The sequence below is a fragment of the Clinocottus analis genome, unplaced genomic scaffold, assembly GCF_023055335.1.
Source record: "Clinocottus analis isolate CAN_PGR_092001 unplaced genomic scaffold, fCliAna1.0.p SCAF_2, whole genome shotgun sequence".
NCBI lineage: Eukaryota > Metazoa > Chordata > Actinopteri > Perciformes > Cottidae > Clinocottus > Clinocottus analis.
Window position 1 is genome coordinate 21,557,182 of NW_027175931.1, and position 19,963 is coordinate 21,577,144.

The 19,963-nt window shown below is 41.4% G+C and overlaps 1 protein-coding gene across 6 annotated transcripts in view; it reads left to right on the top strand.

Annotated features, from left to right (window-relative positions):
- The window catches only part of LOC137790558 (rho guanine nucleotide exchange factor TIAM1-like), a 42,189-nt gene extending 22,789 nt beyond the window's left edge, over nucleotides 1–19,400 (top strand). For 3 of the 6 annotated variants that reach the window (XM_068584904.1, XM_068584907.1, XM_068584905.1), the window contains exons 5-27: nucleotides 176–348; nucleotides 586–810; nucleotides 2,333–2,518; nucleotides 3,737–3,883; nucleotides 4,037–4,114; nucleotides 4,466–4,636; nucleotides 4,972–5,076; nucleotides 5,540–5,621; nucleotides 5,873–5,959; nucleotides 6,685–6,897; nucleotides 7,495–7,592; nucleotides 12,385–12,570; nucleotides 13,792–13,860; nucleotides 14,186–14,311; nucleotides 14,411–14,519; nucleotides 15,233–15,412; nucleotides 15,521–15,639; nucleotides 16,120–16,228; nucleotides 16,317–16,375; nucleotides 16,587–16,692; nucleotides 16,821–16,908; nucleotides 17,016–17,188; nucleotides 17,699–19,400. In XM_068584904.1, the coding sequence (XP_068441005.1) occupies nucleotides 176–348; nucleotides 586–810; nucleotides 2,333–2,518; nucleotides 3,737–3,883; nucleotides 4,037–4,114; nucleotides 4,466–4,636; nucleotides 4,972–5,076; nucleotides 5,540–5,621; nucleotides 5,873–5,959; nucleotides 6,685–6,897; nucleotides 7,495–7,592; nucleotides 12,385–12,570; nucleotides 13,792–13,860; nucleotides 14,186–14,311; nucleotides 14,411–14,519; nucleotides 15,233–15,412; nucleotides 15,521–15,639; nucleotides 16,120–16,228; nucleotides 16,317–16,375; nucleotides 16,587–16,692; nucleotides 16,821–16,908; nucleotides 17,016–17,188; nucleotides 17,699–18,234 (3,425 nt within the window). In that variant the 3' untranslated portion in view covers nucleotides 18,235–19,400. Of the gene's footprint in view, nucleotides 1–175; nucleotides 349–585; nucleotides 811–2,332; nucleotides 2,519–3,736; nucleotides 3,884–4,036; nucleotides 4,115–4,465; nucleotides 4,637–4,971; nucleotides 5,077–5,539; nucleotides 5,622–5,872; nucleotides 5,960–6,684; nucleotides 6,898–7,494; nucleotides 7,593–9,504; nucleotides 9,980–10,135; nucleotides 10,349–12,384; nucleotides 12,571–13,791; nucleotides 13,861–14,185; nucleotides 14,312–14,410; nucleotides 14,520–15,232; nucleotides 15,413–15,520; nucleotides 15,640–16,119; nucleotides 16,229–16,316; nucleotides 16,376–16,586; nucleotides 16,693–16,820; nucleotides 16,909–17,015; nucleotides 17,189–17,698 lie in introns of those variants that run through there. The other 3 variants (XM_068584908.1, XM_068584909.1, XM_068584910.1) reach the window with 3 other exon arrangements.
- Nucleotides 19,401–19,963: the final 563 nt, after the last annotated feature.

Consider the following 19,963-nt stretch of genomic DNA (forward strand, 5'->3'; position numbering starts at 1 on the left):
CTTCTTTATGTTGGCCACTGGAGAGCAGAATTAAATTGCTTGAGCAATTCAGGCTTTTAAAAAAAACAAAACATGGTTATCATTGTTATTCTTTCCTAGAGATTGCATCATCAATAGTTTATGCTTTCAATTAGCATATTATGCATGTAAAGTAAGATATGTTTTTGTTTTCCAGGTTGCACTCTATTCTTCTATGAGACTGATGGCCGTTCAGGGATTGACAACAACAGTATTCCTAAGCATGCCATCTGGGTGGAGAACAGTATTGTCCAGGCTGTACCCGAGCATCCCAAAAAGGACTTTGTGTTCTGTCTCAGCAACTCGCTGGGAGACGCATTTCTATTACAGGTAAGAGAATGCTTAAATGTCATCTGCTCTGTGAATACATGCACATTCTCCCAGGCGCAGCACTACCTCGACCTATACGTAGCGTTTCTTTCCTTTCATGATCTCTCTGAAGTCGGATTACGATGACCCATCATAAATAGCAATGAATCAAGTCATGAAAAAGCTTTTTATCTCGCATGTTCGGGAGTCGATTGTCGTTGTTTAACCTCTGACCTTTCCTCGACTGTCCCCTTTCAGACCTGCAGCCAGACCGAGCTGGAAAATTGGATCACAGCCATCCACTCGGCATGTGCCACTGCCGTCGCCCGTCAGCATCACAGAGAGGACACGGTGCGCCTGCTTCGTGCAGAGATCAAGAAGCTGGAGCAGAAGATAGACATGGACGAGAAGATGAAGAAGATGGGAGACATGCAGCTGTCAGCTGTTACTGACACCAAGAAGAGAAAGACAATCCTGGATCAAGTAGGTTTCATCCATTTTTTTTAGAGAAATTAGTTATTCTGAGGGAATAATATGTAAACATCAGTGGCGGGCTGTGGATTTGGTAGCTACGATGGCTGTTTAGTTTAACAGCTGATCACGGTCACTCACCTGACGCACATAACCCTCTGTGGAAAAAAGCATGTTGTTTAAGGCACTACTCTTGTGAGTACTACTCCTGAGAAACAAAAGGTAAAGTCTGATTGGATGAGCCAGACTTAAACCGCAGATGTCAATCAATTTTTGTCAGTAACTTTCTATTTGTCCATAAAAATTCTTCAAGAAAATTGACAGTTTCCTTTAAATGTGAAAATGCATCTGCAGTAAGAATATATTCAAATGAGTTTAGATTTCGAGCCATAATATTTATTTGTCAATTCAGGTTAAAAGTGCTGCATGCAGCTTGCCAGCCTGTTTACCTGTTCAAAACTTTTCCAAGCTAATACGACATTAAACAAGCCAGAGGGGATTTATGAAAGGTCACAGACGAGGGTTGTCTTGATTTAGTAAGTCATTAACTCAAGTATTACATCAACACAAGAGCTCTTGTCATCAACCTTCTGCCGCTGCTCTTTCTGACTGTTGACACAACTGTTAAACTTCAGAGTAGAGGATGTCTGCTCCAGGAAGAACTCATTTTCACTTAAGAAGTAAAATAGTGTTGCTCAACATTTGTTTTACTCTGGTCCACGGCTGTAGTGACAATAGCAGCTATTATTTTCACAACCTATTAAAGTTATGCATTGTTTGCTTAATTACAGGTGTCACTTAAAAGTAGGTATTTCAAAAGCAGTATTCTGCAGTTGAAAGCACGGAGGATGAATCGGAGATGGACAGAGAAGCGGTACGAGGGGATTAAGTAGCATATCACAGAGGTATCATCCGCTAGAGGCTGCTGATGCTACACACCCATCGGCCAACAGGTTGCTTTTTGTTTTGTTTTTTAAACCAGTAGGCTGTTGGCATCAGTTGAGTCTTTCAATTAATCGCAAAGCTCATATTGTCTTCTAATAGGTCTGTTTGCAGAGAAGGGAGATCAAATGGTCTTTGTTTGGTGAGTTAGGTAGGGCCTGGTTGGAGCGGTTCTGTTTGGCAGTGTCAGGTTTCACATTGTGCAGGGCTGAATGGATATAGGCCTGCTCCTAAGAAAGCTGAAACGCTCCCAGCCTCTATCTGACAGAGGAATGTGCAGTATTGTTTCTGTATCGTCTCTGGGCCACTTGGCAGTGATACAGAGCCCTCTGCCATGGCACTGGCCGCCTCTTCCAAACACCAGTTTAGGACCGTGACTGGGTAGGGACGGATCGGTGAATAATCGCAATGTCCTGCTCTACTGCCCCAGTAAACATCCAACCATTAGGAAACCGAGCGCGCAGGTTGGCAACGCTGGGAGTAAACTGGTTCCAGAGCTTCTGGGAAGGCGAGAGGAGACGCTGAAGTTGACAAACTAGAGCCCCGATGAACTATTAACTGGATGTTTATTTGTATCCCTCTCATTCTGCAGATCTTCCTGTGGGAGCAGAACCTAGAGCAGTTTCACATGGATCTATTCCGCTTCAGGTGCTACCTGGCCAGCCTGCAAGGAGGAGAGTTGCCCAACCCCAAACGCCTCCTCGCTGTTGCCTCTCGACCCACCAAGCTGGCAATGGGCCGACTGGGGATATTCTCTGTGTCTTCCTTCCACGCTCTGGTAAATATCACCTGCATCTTTATCAAATGTCCTCATTTAATCTGATTTTATGAAGAATCGTCTCGATACATTCCGACATATCTTAGTTTTTACCTCTATTTACATTTGTATGCATTTCTCTGGAACCATCACAAATAAGACTTTGAATCAGGGAATATTTAAAGAATGAATGTGCAGCCCAAGTATACTTCAGTAGCACAAACTATAGCTTTTGCAGGGATCAAATCTGTAACCTTTCAGTTGTGGGGGGATCTCTCTTTACACTACACTGCCCTTATATTTAGAAGTTTCTTGGATACCGTATCCCCGTCAAAACGCACACTGTCACCTCTAAGTACAGCATGTGACTCTCCTGGCAGGGAAATTGATTCTATAAACTAAATGCATCGCTTCAAACCGTTTTTTTTTTCTAAGATGAGTGCTATTTTGGAGCCTGGGTCTCACACACAGCTCCTGTTGAAGAGGTTCTGGTTCAGTGTTGGCCTCCCACTGCTGCACTGTGTGCTCTACAGCTAACAGCACCGGGAGAACAGGAAAACATTTATTTGATTTTTAGAGACGTGTTTGCAGAGCTGTGGAGCATGTGGGTGTTTGAGCTGCAAGATGGCAGGCTGGGATGTCTAACAAAAGACACTCTAACAGCTCTATCCTCCTCTTTTCTTGTCTTTCCCGTTTCTCTCCCCCTGCTCATCTCTGCTAAATACTTGAATCGGCCCTACATCAAAAATGCTGACACAACTTGACAGAAAAAAATCAAGACTTCATTCAGAGACCTTTTTACTCTTACTCACAATAGAGTTGCTTCGAAATGACAGGTTGTGTAAGAATCTGCATGAGCCCAGTATTTATGTGTGAAATAGATATGACAGCTAAGTATCTGTACGTCAACATAATGCTGATGCACATGTCATCCCTTTTCTTCATTCCTCCTCAGCCTGGGGAAATACTTCTTGATCAACATTTGTATTGCTCATTGAAAACCTACTGTTTGCAATCTGCCTTTTTAAAGACAGTTTTTACTGTTTGTATCTCCCCCCGGATCCTCTTTCCTCTCTCGTAACTTACTCTAGGGTCTTATATTATTGATACAATTCTGTATTCAGAAATAATTCCTGCTTTCCACGCATTTCTGCAAAATGGATGTGACATTGGTCGAACATGTTGTCGTCTATGTGCATTTGATATGTTTGAGGCCTGACAGTCATTGTGTTTCTGCAGGTGGCAGCTCGCTCGGAGAACGGAGTGAGACGGCGAACACAGGCCATGTCTCGTTCCTGCAGCAAGCGCAAGAGCAGGTTCTCCTCCCTCTGGGGTCTGGACACTACCTCAAAGAAAAAAACGAAAGCCCACCCCAGTATCAACCAGGTCTGCGATACTTTGCACTTATTTTCTAGTTTCAAAGCATTCCATGGAACTGCCTTGGCCACTAAGATGTTATATTTTGCCTCTTCCCTCCCAGCATTTCTCCTCCACTCCTCTGCTTGCGTAATGACCACTTCACTTCTATTTTTGACCCAGCAGGTCTTTGCTGATGGCGAAGAGCTAATAAAAAAGCCTGTTGATGGCATATTTGTTGATCCGACCAAGGAAAACACAGTAAGCAGGATTCATTCTCTGTATGCAGACATTTGACAGTGGCTTGGAGGGCAAACACGAGTGGGAACTTACTCGACTAGATCATGTGTCACGTTAATGAAATATTATCCCTCTGTTCCGTGAGTAAGCAGCGGAGCCAAAGCTCAGGGGTTACAAGTACAAAAAGCTATTATTATTTTTTCCTTCTTAAGCAAATGGCAGTAATAAAATATACTACATTTAGATGGAAGGAATGATTACATAATACTTGTGAAATCATCATCCATGTTAATCAAACCAAACTTGCACAGTAAAAATGATTGTGTATTAAATAGCGGACTAAATGAGCCTTTTGACTTTTTCTGTTCAAAGAAAAGTGAGGATGTAGCTGTGAAAAGCCTTCCACGGCCCAGCACGGAAAGTGATATCTGGGTCCCTGACCACCTCACCCCGTCCTGGGTGTGTCTGCCTAATGACCAGCCAGTGCTCACCATCATCCAGCCAGGGGAGTCGGCGCTGTGCGCTCTAGAAACCATCTGCAAGGTAACTGGCCAATGGCCATTTTGACGCGACCTGATCTGAACCACAGTTTACTCCAGCGATGTTTGCATGACAAAGATGTAAAGACACTTGTGCACAAGATTTTTTTAATAGAACGCCACGAGCTAGCCTATCAGAACATCATTTCACTTGACAAATGGAAGTTATGGAAGGAAGTTGAGTTTAATTTGTAGGGGAATAATCAACTGATTTCATTGGAACAAGACTATATTGCTGTGTAAAAATACAGAATGGCTTTTTGTAATCTTTGTTTCTATTCACAAAGGTTTTTAGCTACAGTCTAATACTTTTCTTGTCCTCTTTCCTTCATCCCACAGGCTCACCAGCTCGATCCCACCAAGCACTACTTGCGACTTAAATTCCTCATCGACAACCAAGTGCAATTCTACATTCCCAAACCAGAAGAGGATGTGTGCGACTTGGTATGTAACTACCTGTTTGCACATGTTAATATCTCTGCTATTTCACCAGACTTTTTAAGATCATAAAGGCCAGGAAACGTTAGTAATTTAATTCAAATGTGCGAGGAATCACGACACAGAGAAAACCACAGACCATAAGAGCATCCTTCGTTGTGAATTATTAATAGGTTTTGTATTTATATCCGTTCGATTGCACATCTCTGGAGAAATGCCTGCCTGAGAGGACCATGCATCAAAACATAAACCTATTCATCTCTATCTGTAGTGACTTTTGTATTTCCATCATGTAATCATGACACGTCACAGACGATCCTGCATAAAAGACTGCTCGAGCTGCTTTCTCTCAGAATACAGAAAATTACCACTGTCTTTCCATGCTGTCAGTAACCAACCCACCAGAATGTGAATAAAATTGGCCGTTGTTTCAGGATTTATATAATAACTTTTTTTTTGTTCTTCACAGCTTTACAAAGAAATTGAGCTCTGCTCCAAAATTACAAAAGTAATCCAGTTTGACAGAGATGAATCCTGCATGATCGGTTACGGTAGGAACCATTTACATTATCCTTAGTTACTTTTACATTTTCAGTAAAGATGCTTATCTCAATGTCAAAGAGTTCATATGTAATGTTGTCGTTTTCAGCAGAATCAATTCTTTTATTTGGCCTTTACACAACCTGTTTTTTTTTTTAGACTATTCCCATTTGTACTGCACAAATCCCTCTGATATTTTATGTAAGAGTCCCCCTTCTTGCTCTCTCTCCACCTCTTCTCGCCTCTCCTTTTCCTCCTCCAGGTTTCTCCATTTCAGTTGTGGAGGAGGACGGAGTGCAGCAGCTCTACATCACTGATGTGAAGGCGGGCGGATTAGCCTTCGCCAAAGGTTCATTACACTTCATTTCTGTCAAATTAACTCCTTTGAAATACACACACTGTCTCTGTGATCTGATGATTTATAGCTAGAGGAAAAACAACGTGAGGGAAATTGGTTGTTTTTCTGTTCTGCAAGTTGTTTTTACACAAAGCACTTTTTCACACATCAAGGTCAATAGACTATTTTACTCTCTAAATCTCTCCTAGAAATGTATTAGCACATGTGTTCTAATAGGCAGGGAAGGTTTCAGAAAATACAACAGTTTCAAGGGCGTTGATTACTATAATCATAACCACACTGCCTCTCACTGGCCTTTGTGAAGGACGCTCGATACGATGCCCCACCACAGCTGCGTCACATCAGTACCCTTATAAAGTTATACTGCAGGGTTGACTAACGTCAAATGCTGAAATTGGTCATAGTGCAGAGAGGGAACACGCAGTGATGTGTGTGGCAGAAAGTGAGATACTTGCAGAGTCAGCAGAAAGGACGAGAAAATATAATTAATGTACAACTAATGTTCTCCAAAGTGGAATTTTTCCTTTGTTTGTTTCTTACAATAATTTTATTGTAATTTCATCATCATAATCATGGGTTTATTGGCCTGTTAATCAATGCTTAAAAATGTTGATCGACAGTTGGTCCTATTTGGAAGAGCACATGCCTTTTTTATTCAGTGTACACACACATGGCAGGCCGAGCATGTGATCAAAGCTACTGTTCCCACTTCTCAGGTCTCAATGCAGGGGACGAAATACTTCAGTTGAACGGAAAAGACTCTCACAGTCTCAACTTCTCCGACATGAAGGTAGCTTTCTCTCAAGCCTCGCTTGCTTTGACAGTCAACACGCTGCCTTCTGTGGACCGCCGTCAGCTTTGCTATCTACCCCCACGCCGCTCGGATGCGGAGGAGGATCTCTACACAGACATCTTCTCCCAGAGTCAAGGTGAGAAATACAAAGAATGTCAGCCTAGCAAGAAATCAACCATCTTAACATCTTGTTACATGTACGCATGTACAGGCACAAGTCGGAACATTCACGGGTCCGATAAGACGAGGTTGCTGAAGGGTTTTACTTCCAAACTTTGATTTCCAGAAATCATGCACAGTGTATTAAAGGCAACAATTGATCACAGTATGCCCATGTTTACCAAACCAGCTGGCCTTTAATTACATACAAGGATAACACCGGACCAGAAAGGCAATAGTTGCTTTCATGGTTTCTTTTCTTGCGTCCAGAAAATATTTCTTGCTCGTGTCCTTGGCAACAGTTTTATTTAGACAAACATGATGAATGCACAGGGTCATCGTGAGGAAGGATAGGAAGCTGCCAGCAGTGTGTTACAGCCCCACTTTGTGGATTAGTTTAATGAGGTCATCAGGTTTTACGTAAAGGTCTTCAAGCTTAACAAAAAATTACAAAGCAAGGACATGTTTTCACGAGTACTTTACGGCGCTTATGAAAAATGCATTCATGTCAGAAAACAATTCAAATTCCATACAGTGTCTCATGAAGCTCAGACATGACATGTTTTTGTCGCAGAGGACATTCTGGACGACGGGGTGGGACTGCTGCTCGAAAGCTCCGGAGACAGTCTGGACGACGACTCTGAGATCTTCAGTGAGTTTGAGTGCAGAAAGGTAAGAGAGCACCGGTTTATCAATTATTCAGCGGCGTATGGTTAAGTATCACTGCAGAAAACAAGTGGCAGCACATCTTTAGAATGATTTGCCTGTGTCTTATCCATGTCCTTGTCTTTCACAATAACTCAGTGTTGTTATGAAAAGAGCGCATTAGAACAGTTTGTTTCAGCACAGTTTGAGACCCCATCTGCTACTGGCTCATTCAATCTTGTTGAGGAAAGTGGAACAGTGTCCATAACAGCCAGGTGTTGAGCCCATGCTTCGAGATAGACGTTTGCATCAAGTTTCCTTTTTCAGTTCATGTCAGACAGCTGTTTTATGTGTGTAGCATCTGACGTAATTAAAATCAAAGGGGCCTAAATATTAATGTGTATTAACAGTAACTACAGCTCAGGATGAAGTGCATCTTATGCGTTAGAGACTTGAAGCAAAGTGTATTCACTTTGAATGTAACAGACAATTGACGGCTGGGTCTTTTGATTAAGATTGCATATTCTAATTGTTCAATTATGTGTGGTGATTATGATAATGCATGTATGGCGGTGTATTCATTTGAACTTCTTACTGAACATTAATTGAAATCACAGAGAAGGTTTGGCAAAACAAGTAAACATCTCAAAGACTTATATTTTTTCTATTAAGCTATTAAAGTGCTTCGTCTAACAAGATGACTAATGCTTCTTATGACAAGTAAAAAATACATGAAAGCAATGGTATCTTGTTATTTCTGCAACTAGCTGACTTCAAACAACAACTGGGCTGCTGCTCATGAAATTCTGAATCAAAGGATGATACATCTTTATATTTTCTTCTCAAACACTTGATCACTATATATATTTTTTTAATTGTACCAACTGGATCTGAGGATCATCCCACCCGCCCTTTAAATTGTGGACTCGTCTAATTACTGCTCTTTTAACTTTGCAATAAAACATTTATTGTACCAATTCCAGTTAACTGCCTGTGAAATAGTGAATAGTAATATTATTATGGTAATGATTTGAATGGTGATCTAGATTTAGGGTTTGAGCTAAATCACTGAAGAAGAAAAAACAGTGGTGCATTCTATGTAGTAGTGATGTTAGATGATGTATTGTCTCCTTAAATAGTAACTGTTGTCTTTTCAAATAATAAGGAAAAAGCTGATCGGCCCACCTGTGTTTGAGGCAAGCTTATCCGTCTTTGTGTTACGTTTAAACGTATTTGAGGAATTGGTGTAAGATGCTGCACTCTGAAAAACTTCAGAGAACAGTTAAAATTCAAGTCTTTGTAACTAAAACGCTGGAATTGAACCACAAGCTCAATTATAAAAGCAAAATCATACATCATACATTATTTTATTTTTTTTTAATGATCTACTTTTGACTGTGCTTGGCCAGTGCTCCCCTTGTTTAAACCATGTGTTGAACTTCTTGTTGCAACAAATGTTCCAACAGTCAGGAGCCACACAAACAATCCCCCCCACCCCCCAAAAAAACAGGAAAGATCAAAGTCATGAGGCTCGTAAATCCAGGAATCTACTCGGAGATGGAGAACATTGTAATGTGTGATATCTGCTGGTGTATTTTTCTATATTTTTTTTTCACTTACTGATCTGACCAAGAGCTTGTTTCCGGGCTTGTGTAACTCATTCCTCATTTGATTTATGACTCTTTTTTTTTTTTTTTTAAATGTACTTTGGCAAGCCTAAACATTTACCACTCTTCATTTTCTTCCTTCAAAATCCACCACACTGTATTCACCCTCCACTGCAGCCTGTTCCTTTGCAGCTTCCCCCTTCCCCCCCATTCCTGCAATCCTGCATTTTTATTCCACTGCGGTGTCGCTCCTCCAGCCAATCCTGCTCCACCACAACCTTGAGGAGGAGACTCCTTCCCTCCCGCTGCCTTGCTCTCTCGTCGGACTGGAAGATTATCAAGACTCACTTACAATGCTGCCAGGGTTGACCAGATCTTCACACTCACACTGTGTGCCTGAGTTTAGAGAAGGGGGAGAGAGAGAGAGAGGGAGAGAAAGAGGGAGAGAGAGAAAAGAGGAGAATATCAGTGACAGAACTACAGCAGACTCTGAGGGTGAAAAGAAGGGGAGTTGGAAGGCTGTAGGCACTGGTGGGCGGAGAGGAGGAGGCTGAACCGCTTCACTCATCCTTCATCACAAGCGCCACAGCACCTTCTCCTTTTTTCAAAGACAAAAGGAAAGACAAAAAGGCTAAGACATGTGCTGGAGAGGCGCAGTACAGACTTGACTTTCTTCTAAGACTGGAGTCTTTCTCTCTGGCACTTTATTTGGTGTTGATAGTCCACGTGCACTTGGTTATGTCCGTCCTGAAGTGGAGCAAACACAGCAAGCGCTCCTCAGACTCCATCTATGACATGCTTCATCTGGTGAGATTCCTTCCTTGTATCCCTTTTCTTTACCTGGCTAGCGCTTCTGCTCGTGCTGTGAGAGATGGCGAGCTGCAGTTGTCGTATTCCAGTGCGAGTGAAACACCTTTCCTTTTCGGTGTTTGTTTCACACCTCCTCTTTGCTGCTACAGACGAATAAGAGGAAGCTATGAGTCACTGTTATGTCGCAGAATTGCCCCTTAATCACTGAAGTGCTCCACGCTGTATGTAGGAGCTGAGTCTCTACTGCTGACTTGGAATTTACATGAGAAACTACCCTGAGGCTGTTGCAGTGACTCTCTGACTGTTGCAGAGTTTTCTCTCTTGGCACCTCGAGCTGTGATCTTTGGCTTATCTCAGTTTAAGGAGGTAGATGTGTAATTGTTTCGTTAGTGCTCATATCTGTTTATGTGTCTTGTTTTTTTTCCCACGACAGCCTCTCTTATCTACGTATTGTTCTTTTCATGTAATATTGAAGGCTTTGATCTTCCCCGCCCTCTCTGTGCTTTCTCTTCTTCCTGGCATGTCATGACTGTTCTGCACCCAAAGCTGCCATAGTGTTAATTAGTCCAGATTGTGATTGTGAAGACTATGACTGAACTGTCATGCACTTCTTAGGCTCAGTAAAACTGGTGGAGCTCAGCTGACTAATGGGCAGGAAAGAATTAGACTTATTTACAGAATTTGATTTCCTCTTTTCTTGGCATTTCTTTGAGTTGCACATTTGAATGCATGCTTCTATTGTGTGTTTGTTCGTCAAACTTCTTTGCAGTTTTTTTTTGGGGGCTGAAGGTACAGTATTATCACATTAGTAGTACTAGAGGAAAACTGTTATGTCTTGTGATGCGCGGGTGGCTGTGTGATGGGAGCATATCTCTATTGGATCTGTTTTGACAGGATCTCTTATGCTGATTGTGTAAAATGTACTGCATCCTGCACATCATCAGTGGTAAATGTATTAATTAAGGGATGCTTAGACCTTTGTCAGGCAACTTGGCTTTATAAAACCTAACCCTTTCACGGCTAAATAGTGTTGTGTGTAATTGTACTCTAACATTTCCTAATTAGCAAAATCCTGAAAGTTGAAAAATGCCTATTGCAGCAACTCTTTAACTATACATTTAGCTAACCCAGCATCAATGCTTTATATTATTTTTAAGGGCATTTGAGCACTTCTCAGTTCATCTGTTGATTTGGGAGCTGCCTGATTATTTCAGGAAGACTGTCAAGAGGGACAAACTGTTGTCATGTCTCTGCCTGATTAGATAACGATGCTGATAACCATGGATATTTGCAAAGCCGCATGCACAGATGCGTGACCGTCACCGGACACAATGTTTGTTTGTTTTGTCCGTATTTTGCTTTTTGTTTTCTTTGTACATAACTGAATGACTTCTAAGCTATCGCTGCTTCTACTGAGTGTCCACTCATTGGTGCAAGTCCTGAAAAACATTTAGTATATCAGTTATATGACCAATGTAACTTTGAATATGCACATCCTGTTGAGCACAGCAGAGCTCAGATCTTCATCAAGACGGTTCGTATCGAAGAATGATAACCTTCTATCTTCTGCAGCTGTTTGGAGGCTATATTGTTATTATTATTATTTACCAGATAAGCTTGTTAGGGTGACAAGATACATAGCTTCTTTCTGACCTATGAAAGTTATTATAATACCAACCAGAGACCTGTTGGCTCTCTGTTATGCACTCAGTGGTGCCAGTACCTGCTCTGGTCTTATGTGGGAATGACTGTTTGAACTCTGCAAGTTTCTCCTTTTTTAATCTTTGTTTTACCTACTTTAAAATACAAAAAGTATTTAATCTATTAAAATACGTCGATGGGGTATTGACGTGTAAAGCCCAAATGTGCTTTGTGTTGTTATGAATGGTGAGGCTGTAGCTGTTGTGAACAGTGACTTTTAAACCGTGTAGGCTGCAACCGAGCGGAGTCTATTTCCATCCAAAATGATAGTCTAATGCACATCAGGGCTGGTCTCCCCGGCAACCCGTACTGTAGGTGGACAGACATCGTGTGTGTGTGTGTGTGCGTGTGTGTTTTTATTCGGCGAAAGATGAATCATTACATCACCGATCTGTCGGTGAGAGAAAAACACCAGGGGAAAAGAGGGACGTGAGGTAAAGAGAGACGCAGGAGAGTCATTGTTATGACACACTGAAAATAGACCAAATTAGTGCAAATGACTTTCTTTTTTTTATGAGCTGCCTATCAGCCTCTTTCCAGTTTCCCACTCTGCACAGTCATGAATCACACCTGCAAGTTAACATTTGAGGTGCTGTATCTGTTCTGACTTATCGGCGTTTCCTTTTATGAGTTTAGGTTGGAGTTACATAATTGCATCCCATTTTTACGCTTTTTGATCATTCTCTTTCTTTTTTTTGTAGAGTACAGAGCAAGTCGCCGCTTTCTGCCGCAGTCTCCATGACATGAATCCCACGGAGTGTGTCTCCTCTTCGCCTAGCCCAGACTCGCCCTACCCACCACCTGCAACGCTCCGACAGCTCTCCGATGCCGACAAGCTCCGCAAAGTCATCTGTGAACTGGTGGAGACCGAACGCACCTATGTCAAAGTACGTATCACTCGTCTCACGTTGCGGTTGGTCTCTGTGAGCGCGTGTTCCTCCTGTCCATAGATCTATGTGCTGTCTGCCTCCGGTTGTGTTCGAACTCCACGTTACCTATTCCACAAAACCAATCCATATCTATCCCGTGTCTCAGGAGATATGAGGGGACACAGCTTTGCCCTTGCCTGGATATTGCTTAATCTTTTTCTGCCTCGGACTGTATAAATGTGGCTTGGTTTAAAAAAAACAAACTGGGTTAGCGAGGGAACGTAATGGGATAATGTCAAGGCTATTTCAAATATTAGACCTCATTACAGGGGGCACATATTTATTTTCGAAATCACATTATGTATGATGCATTATGTATTTTACAACCTTCAGAAAGAATAGCTTGATATTTGGTGGCCCTGGGCTATTTGTTCTAATTACCCAGCCAGCATCAAACGGACATGAGCGTGCACTACATGGGTCGCTGTGTGCAGTATAGTGGGACTTTGTAGCTAAACAGCCACTGTAGACAAAATAATGGGACACGAGGTTGGTGTTAGACAAATACTGTGGGCAACAAACCTATCTTATCCTTGCAGATGCAGTTATTAGTTTGGTGCACTTTGCTGTTATTTCTTTAGACACTTTAAAATATGTGTTTCTTTTTGTGACCACCTCATGTTGCTTTGACTACTCATAGCCACAAGTTTACTAGCGGACATTTATAATATTTTGTGATTTAAGGCAATTGTGTCTATTCTACGTAGACATTTTAACAAATAAAGAAAAATCTTCTTCAACACCAACCATTTATTAGGTGGTTGCTTGATTATTAGATCGACAATAAAAAAGAAAGAAACATGTAAATTACAGTGCAATATTTTGTTAGGCTAGTAAACCTTCTTCAGAGATGTCGGGTGGTCTATTTACCCACTTTTTGGCATTGCTACTAATTGATTTCATAGGCTTTCATCAGAATAGCTTTAATGAACTGTCGCCATCGTCATTTAAATAATTTCCAAACATCGACTTTCACTTTTTAAGTGAACCCGCTAGCTCCTCTGTCTCTTGAAAGGAATGTTCAGACGATACCTGCAACTTCCTTACCTTCATCAGTTTTGTTGTGATGAATAGTTAAGCCTTAAATGAAGCTACTTTTTTGGCTGTTGTCCACATAATGACGTGGATAACCCCAAATTGCACACAAAAACAAACGCACAGTTCACTCTTGATTTGCAGGATCTCAATTGGCTCATCGGGAGATATTTAACCCCACTGCAGAAAGAGACCTTCCTGACACAGGATGAGGTATGTCAAACGTTTCCCGCGAGTCTTTTGAAAGATGGCTACGTTTAAAATGTTTGAAGAAAAGAGGGTTACATCATCATGTGAAGAGTAGCCAGAAACGAGGACGAGAGGAGTGGATGATGAGAGCGAGAGAGGGATGTTTGCGAGAGATGTTTTACATGCACTTGTAATAATGAAATGAATTTGATTGTTTTAAGTTGTTATATGTGCAAATTGTAGCAATTTAAGGAATAAATTAGATAAATACAAAGTATTTATTGAAGAACACACACTGTAAAAGGAAGAGCATTTATTTTGACTTTGCTCAAATGTCCTCTTCCTCCAGCTGGATGTACTATTTGGGAACTTGCTAGAAATGGTGGAGTTTCAGGTCGAATTTCTCAAGACTCTGGAAGATGGGACCAGACTGGTTCCTGATCTAGAGAAACTGGAGAGAGTGGATCAGTTTAAGGTATTTAGCTGTCAACAAGCATTTATTAACACCCTCACAGTATTTTAAAACTACTGGTTGGGTAACTTCTCCTCCCTTTCTTTTTTTTTTTTTTTACAGAAAATCCTCTTCTCCCTGGGGGGCTCTTTCCTTTACTATGCAGACCGTTTTAAAATCTACAGTGCTTTTTGTGCCAGCCACACCAAAGTCCCTAAGGTCCTTGTAAAGGGTGAGTAAATGTAGTCTTTGGTCGACATTCCTCCTGGCGTCAAAGGAGACGATTGTATTTAACCATCTACCTTATCCTTCAAGGATCCATAAATCTGCTCTGCGGAGTTGAGGGCAAGACAGTTGTCCATTTGACCTCTGCATGCTTTGAAGCTGGTGGCTCTGAGGGCTAAAAGCCCAGCGGCATTGTGTAATATACAATAAGTGGTTTTGAAAAAGTCATTCTCGAACTCTCTAGCAAAAACACCCACTCCCTTTAGCACTCAATATTTCTTTTACTGTACATATAAGGAGTCAACTCGTTATTGGCCATATTGAGTTTGTGAGGTGTTATTTGTTATAAAGCTGTTTTTAGGGCAGTTAACAGATTATTTCTGCCCACTGGTGTTTGCATGCTGTTAGATAACATATCTTGTCTAACAAAAGCATGAAACAGTCCTTTTGACAAGTAGGTCTATGGCTGTTTCTAATGCTGAAAGTTAAATAGAACAGTAAAGTACCAGGTCTGGGTTTGCACAATATGAACAGGTTCATGTCATGAATATCAGGCAACATAAGCATCCGTTTTCAAAAGTACAAGCGTTATTATTGTGAATTATAGACCTTGAATCAAATAATCTGGGTAGCACACCAATCATTTGTGGAAAGGACAAACAAAAATTGGATAAGATGTCTCAAAGTGTGTTGCATCAAGTTTGTTATTGGTCATTTCAGCCAAAACCGATCCAGATTTCAAGGCCTTCCTGGAAGAGCGCAACCCCAAGCAGCAGCACTCGTCCACCCTGGAGTCATACCTGATCAAACCCATCCAGAGGGTGCTGAAGTATCCCCTGCTGCTAAAGGAGCTCTACTCACTCACAGATCCGGACAGCGAGGAGCACTACCACCTGGATGGTACGACCCAATCACATGGCTGACTGAGATGGTTAAATCATCTTGACAGGGGAGGGTGCACACGGTCACAACAACTCAACGCTAACCATGATTCCTGCTTGTCTGCAGTTGCCATGAAAGCCATGAACAAAGTTGCCAGCCACATCAACGAGATGCAAAAGATCCACGAGGAGTTCGGAGCAGTGTTCGATTTGCTCATCATTGAGCAAAGTGGTGAAAAGAAAGAGGTGAGCGGCGTGGCACTGTTCTGTCATGTAGCACAGCGGTCCCCATCCTTTTTTGCACCACGGACCGGTTTCGTATCAGACAATATTTTCACGGACCGGCCTTCACGGTTTGGGCGATAAATATGACGTAATAAAATAATACGACCGGCATGAAGACAATAATAAAGTGCGTGAAAATACAAACCCCCATTACGCCAAAGGAGTGGGAGCCCTGAGCTTGTTTCTCTGCAAGGAGCCGCTTATATCCAGTCGACTGCGTAACTTAAACCCTGCCTCACAAAGACAGCATGTTGGAATTGGAAGCAGGGTTTTCCGAGCTTTTTTGGCAACCTCAGGATAATCTGCCTTGATTTTTAGACCAGAACACCAGCAGAGTTTTGTTTTTTTGGTAACAGTTCACGTAACCTCGTGACATGTGTTTAGACCGCTGATCTAAAGAGTGCATGTGGAGTGACTGCTGATATTTTGTTTTTGCGCCAGGTGGCCGATTTGTCTATGGGTGATCTGCTACTCCACACCAGTGTGACTTGGATCAACCCCCCTGTCTCATTGGGAAAATGGAAGAAAGAGCCCCAGATGGCCACATTTGGTATGTCAGAGATGATTATGTATGGGTAGGTCTAAGTCATATGAAGCTTTGATTGATAACCTCTGTGTTTTTTCCATTACCTTTTCAGTGTTCAAAATGGCAGTGGTTTTTGTGTGCAAGGAGGGATCGAAGCAGAAAAAGAAAATGGTATGTTTTGACACAAGTAAAAGCAATCAACAACACCAGGGCCCATTTAAAATCTCGCTTATTTTGTTCAGGCATTGTAAATGCACTGCCCATGTGCCACTTTTAGAATCTGTCCAGTGGGTCGCTGATTAAACTGGATACAGCTCATTTCACAAGTATAATTTATTTCAAAGAGAACAAAATGCATTTTATTTTGTTTCAATGATTGCAGGGTGGCTCCCATCGAGTCTCTGCATCTTCAGAAGAAAAGGATCCCTTCCGATATCGTCACATGATCCCAACTGACGCCCTTCAGGTCAGATCCTTGGCCAATGCAGGTAAACAACTCAAAGAATAATGCACACTACTGTATTAAAATGTATATTCTTCTAAATCCAGAAATTGATTAGTCTCACCGGATTGCCCTGTACATGACGTCACATGTGAGTGTCGATTACTTCCTCAGATGGCGAGGGCTCGGCTGTGTGTGAGATTGTCCACATAAAGTCCGAGTCAGAGGGAAGGCCAGAGAGGGCATTTCAGCTGTGCTGTAGGTGAGGGTCTCTTCAAACGGAGGTTGAATTCCACTGGAGGTTAAAGCTTGTGTGACACTCGCACAGTCCTATCTCCTGCTACTAACGTGTCCCTCTATCTCCCTCAGTTCTCCAGAGAGTAAAAAAGACTTTCTGAAGACGGTACATTCCATTTTGAGGGAAAAGCACCGCAGGCAGCTTCTGAAAACAGAGAGTTTACCCCTCAACCAGCAGTATGTGCCCTTTGGTGGAAAGCGCCTCTGTGCCCTGAAGGGAGCCCGTCCAGCTATAAATAGAGCAGGTAAATGCCAGTCAGTGGCTGCATTCACCTTCCTGCGCCAAGTGTCCCACTTCTGAATTTGTTCTTTCTTAGCAGACACAGATTGGATGCTTTGGTATAATGTCAAGAAAACGTTTTGCTTAATTTAGAAATTAAACAATCTTTAAAGCTATTGTTTACGACAAATAAAGTTGTTTATTAAAATAGATTTTACGACATTGAGTGAGTTGTTCTTATATACTTGCATATTGTTTCCTCTTAAAAAAATGACCACTTAAAGTGCATTTTAATCACATATGGTATTAATTACAACTGAGTTATTATTATGCAGCATTGAATATTTTAGTGAAATATAATCATGCAGTGCATAGATACGTTATGATGACACCCATGCATTATAAACCCATGCGTTATTGAACGTGTCACAGAATTGCATTTTTTTCTTTCTATTTCTCAACAAAAGTAGGATAAAGTAGGATATACGCGCTCATTTCCATTTGTGTTATGCTTTTTACCTTTTTTCTTCTGCAGCATCCGCACCAACCAGGACGCTTGGCAGGAGAAAGTTAGTGCGCAACCGTTTCACTATAGACACTGACATAGTTTTTGACGGCGAGCCCGGACAGGACCTCGCTTCACCACCAGAGCCCGACTCAAATCAGCTGCAGCGGGACAACGAACCAGATAAGCTTCAGCAGTCTGAGGTCGCAGGTGACACGGACCGCTGGGTGGAAGAACAGTTCGACTTAGAAGAATACGAGGACCAGGAAGTGGTGAAGGAGACGGACATCCTCAGCGACGACGACGACATGTTCTGCCAGACAGCCAGAATGTCGTCCGGCGAGGCTGACCTCGAGGCCCCCATCATGGCTCTGTCCTTGAAGAGTGAGGAAACGGATGAGGGCAAGAGCCTTAAGTCCCCAAAGGCCAGTGGGACGCCTGATGACGCGAAGCTGTCCAACACAGAGGAGCAGAGTGCCGTGATCCCCGACAACGTGGGGGATCAAAAGCAAACAATTTGGGTAAGAAGGCAGCAGTCGGGTTCATCCGCAGACTGCGGCACATAAACGCCGGCGGGGACAGGCAGACAGCTTTACATGGGCTCCATAAAGATCAGTCTTCACCAACAATGCATGGGCATTTATGTCTATTGCACAGCTTGTAGAAGTTATATCGTTCCTTACTTTTGCTGAATGCTTTTTGTACAGGTAGAATCATCAGTGGAGCAACGCAGGAATTAAGAACGAGGGAGCTTTATCCCAAATCAAATGCTGTTACATAGAAGTCAAGTGTAAGCTTTCAGAGATGAACTAATGGTACAATCATGGAATCTAATCAGTTGCTTTGATTGGCATGGTTTGCACATTTGGGCAGCATCCTATAGTCCTGCCTGCTGTTGCCAAATTGTGAGAACATTGATATTTGTTTTGTTTGTGTGACTCAGAGATATTATCATAGTTAAGGGCTGTATATTATTTGTCCTTAAAGAAATAGAATAACTGCAATGGACAGTGTTGTCTTGCATAGTTTACTGTATCTGTACATTTTCACATGACTATAAACTGACATGTTTTGGTAACAATTTTGTTCTGTTAAGAGTTGTGTAAAGTTGATGAATTTTGATCTTTTTTGTTTTACAGACGTAAAGCTGATGATTTTGATCTTTATGTTTTACAGATGTAAAGCTATCTTTTTAGCCTGGGAAATATTTAGTTTGTTCTCTTGTTAGAATTTTTTGTATTGGTTTTACTTAACATAATCCTGTTTTACTTGAAATTGCCGTTTCATGTTTATGTTTTACTGTGAAACCATTTTCTTGTATTTTTTTTTTTTTTTACTCTTCAGTATTGCAATTTAAAGAATGCTAAATGTTACATTCCATTCTTAATACAAGCGTGCACACTCTGTATTGTAGAGAATTTGCACACCAGTTGTTATAAAAGGGTATTGTGTGTTCAAAAATACTGTTCATCACTCGTAATGGATCGCAAAGCAATGTTTTCATTTTAATTTATTCATATGTACATTCATTTGTTCGCTAAACACATGAGTATTTGTTTTTTTTTCACAAAGAAAGTCCAAATTTGCTCAAGCAATCAAGGGGAAAGACTTGCAGTACGCCTGAACCGTGAAAGACGTCATACTTGTAAACAATTCATTGTGCTACTAAGACTGCATTTTTATTACTGTGTATATATAAAAATGTATTGATATCATAATAAATACAGTTGTTTCCTACTTATAATTCAAAGGACCTCTCAGTGGTGACTCATTGGTTTGTGTGTTTTTACTCAACATTTCCTGTAGCTCTGCAGACATCTTGTCTTAAAGCCCAATGTGCTCAGACATGAGAATCAAGCAGTTAATTGAAGAAGTTTAATCTTCAAAAGATGGTAAGTGCAACTGATTAGTGTCTGAATGATGGTGAGCGAGCCAAAAAAAAATACTTTTCTGTAATTTGTGTAATTTTCACTTTAGGCACTCTAACTGTGAAATAAAGCAATGTGCATGCATAAAACAACTTAGAAATATTAACAAAGTGAAATTGTCTCAAATGGGAGATCCTGTGGTGACTACAATGAACACATTGGTCTAAATAAGAATGAAATCAGTCCATTTGTCAGTAGTTAAACATATATTCTTTACATGAACGGATGAAATCAATACAACTCAAAATCAAGCCACGCTCTTGGATCGGGGCTTGATTTTTCTCTATTCTCACATTATTTTCTGCATTAAGCAACTATTGTATTTTGTTAAATGTCTTTCGGTAACTTCCTTTTGTGATTTCCATGC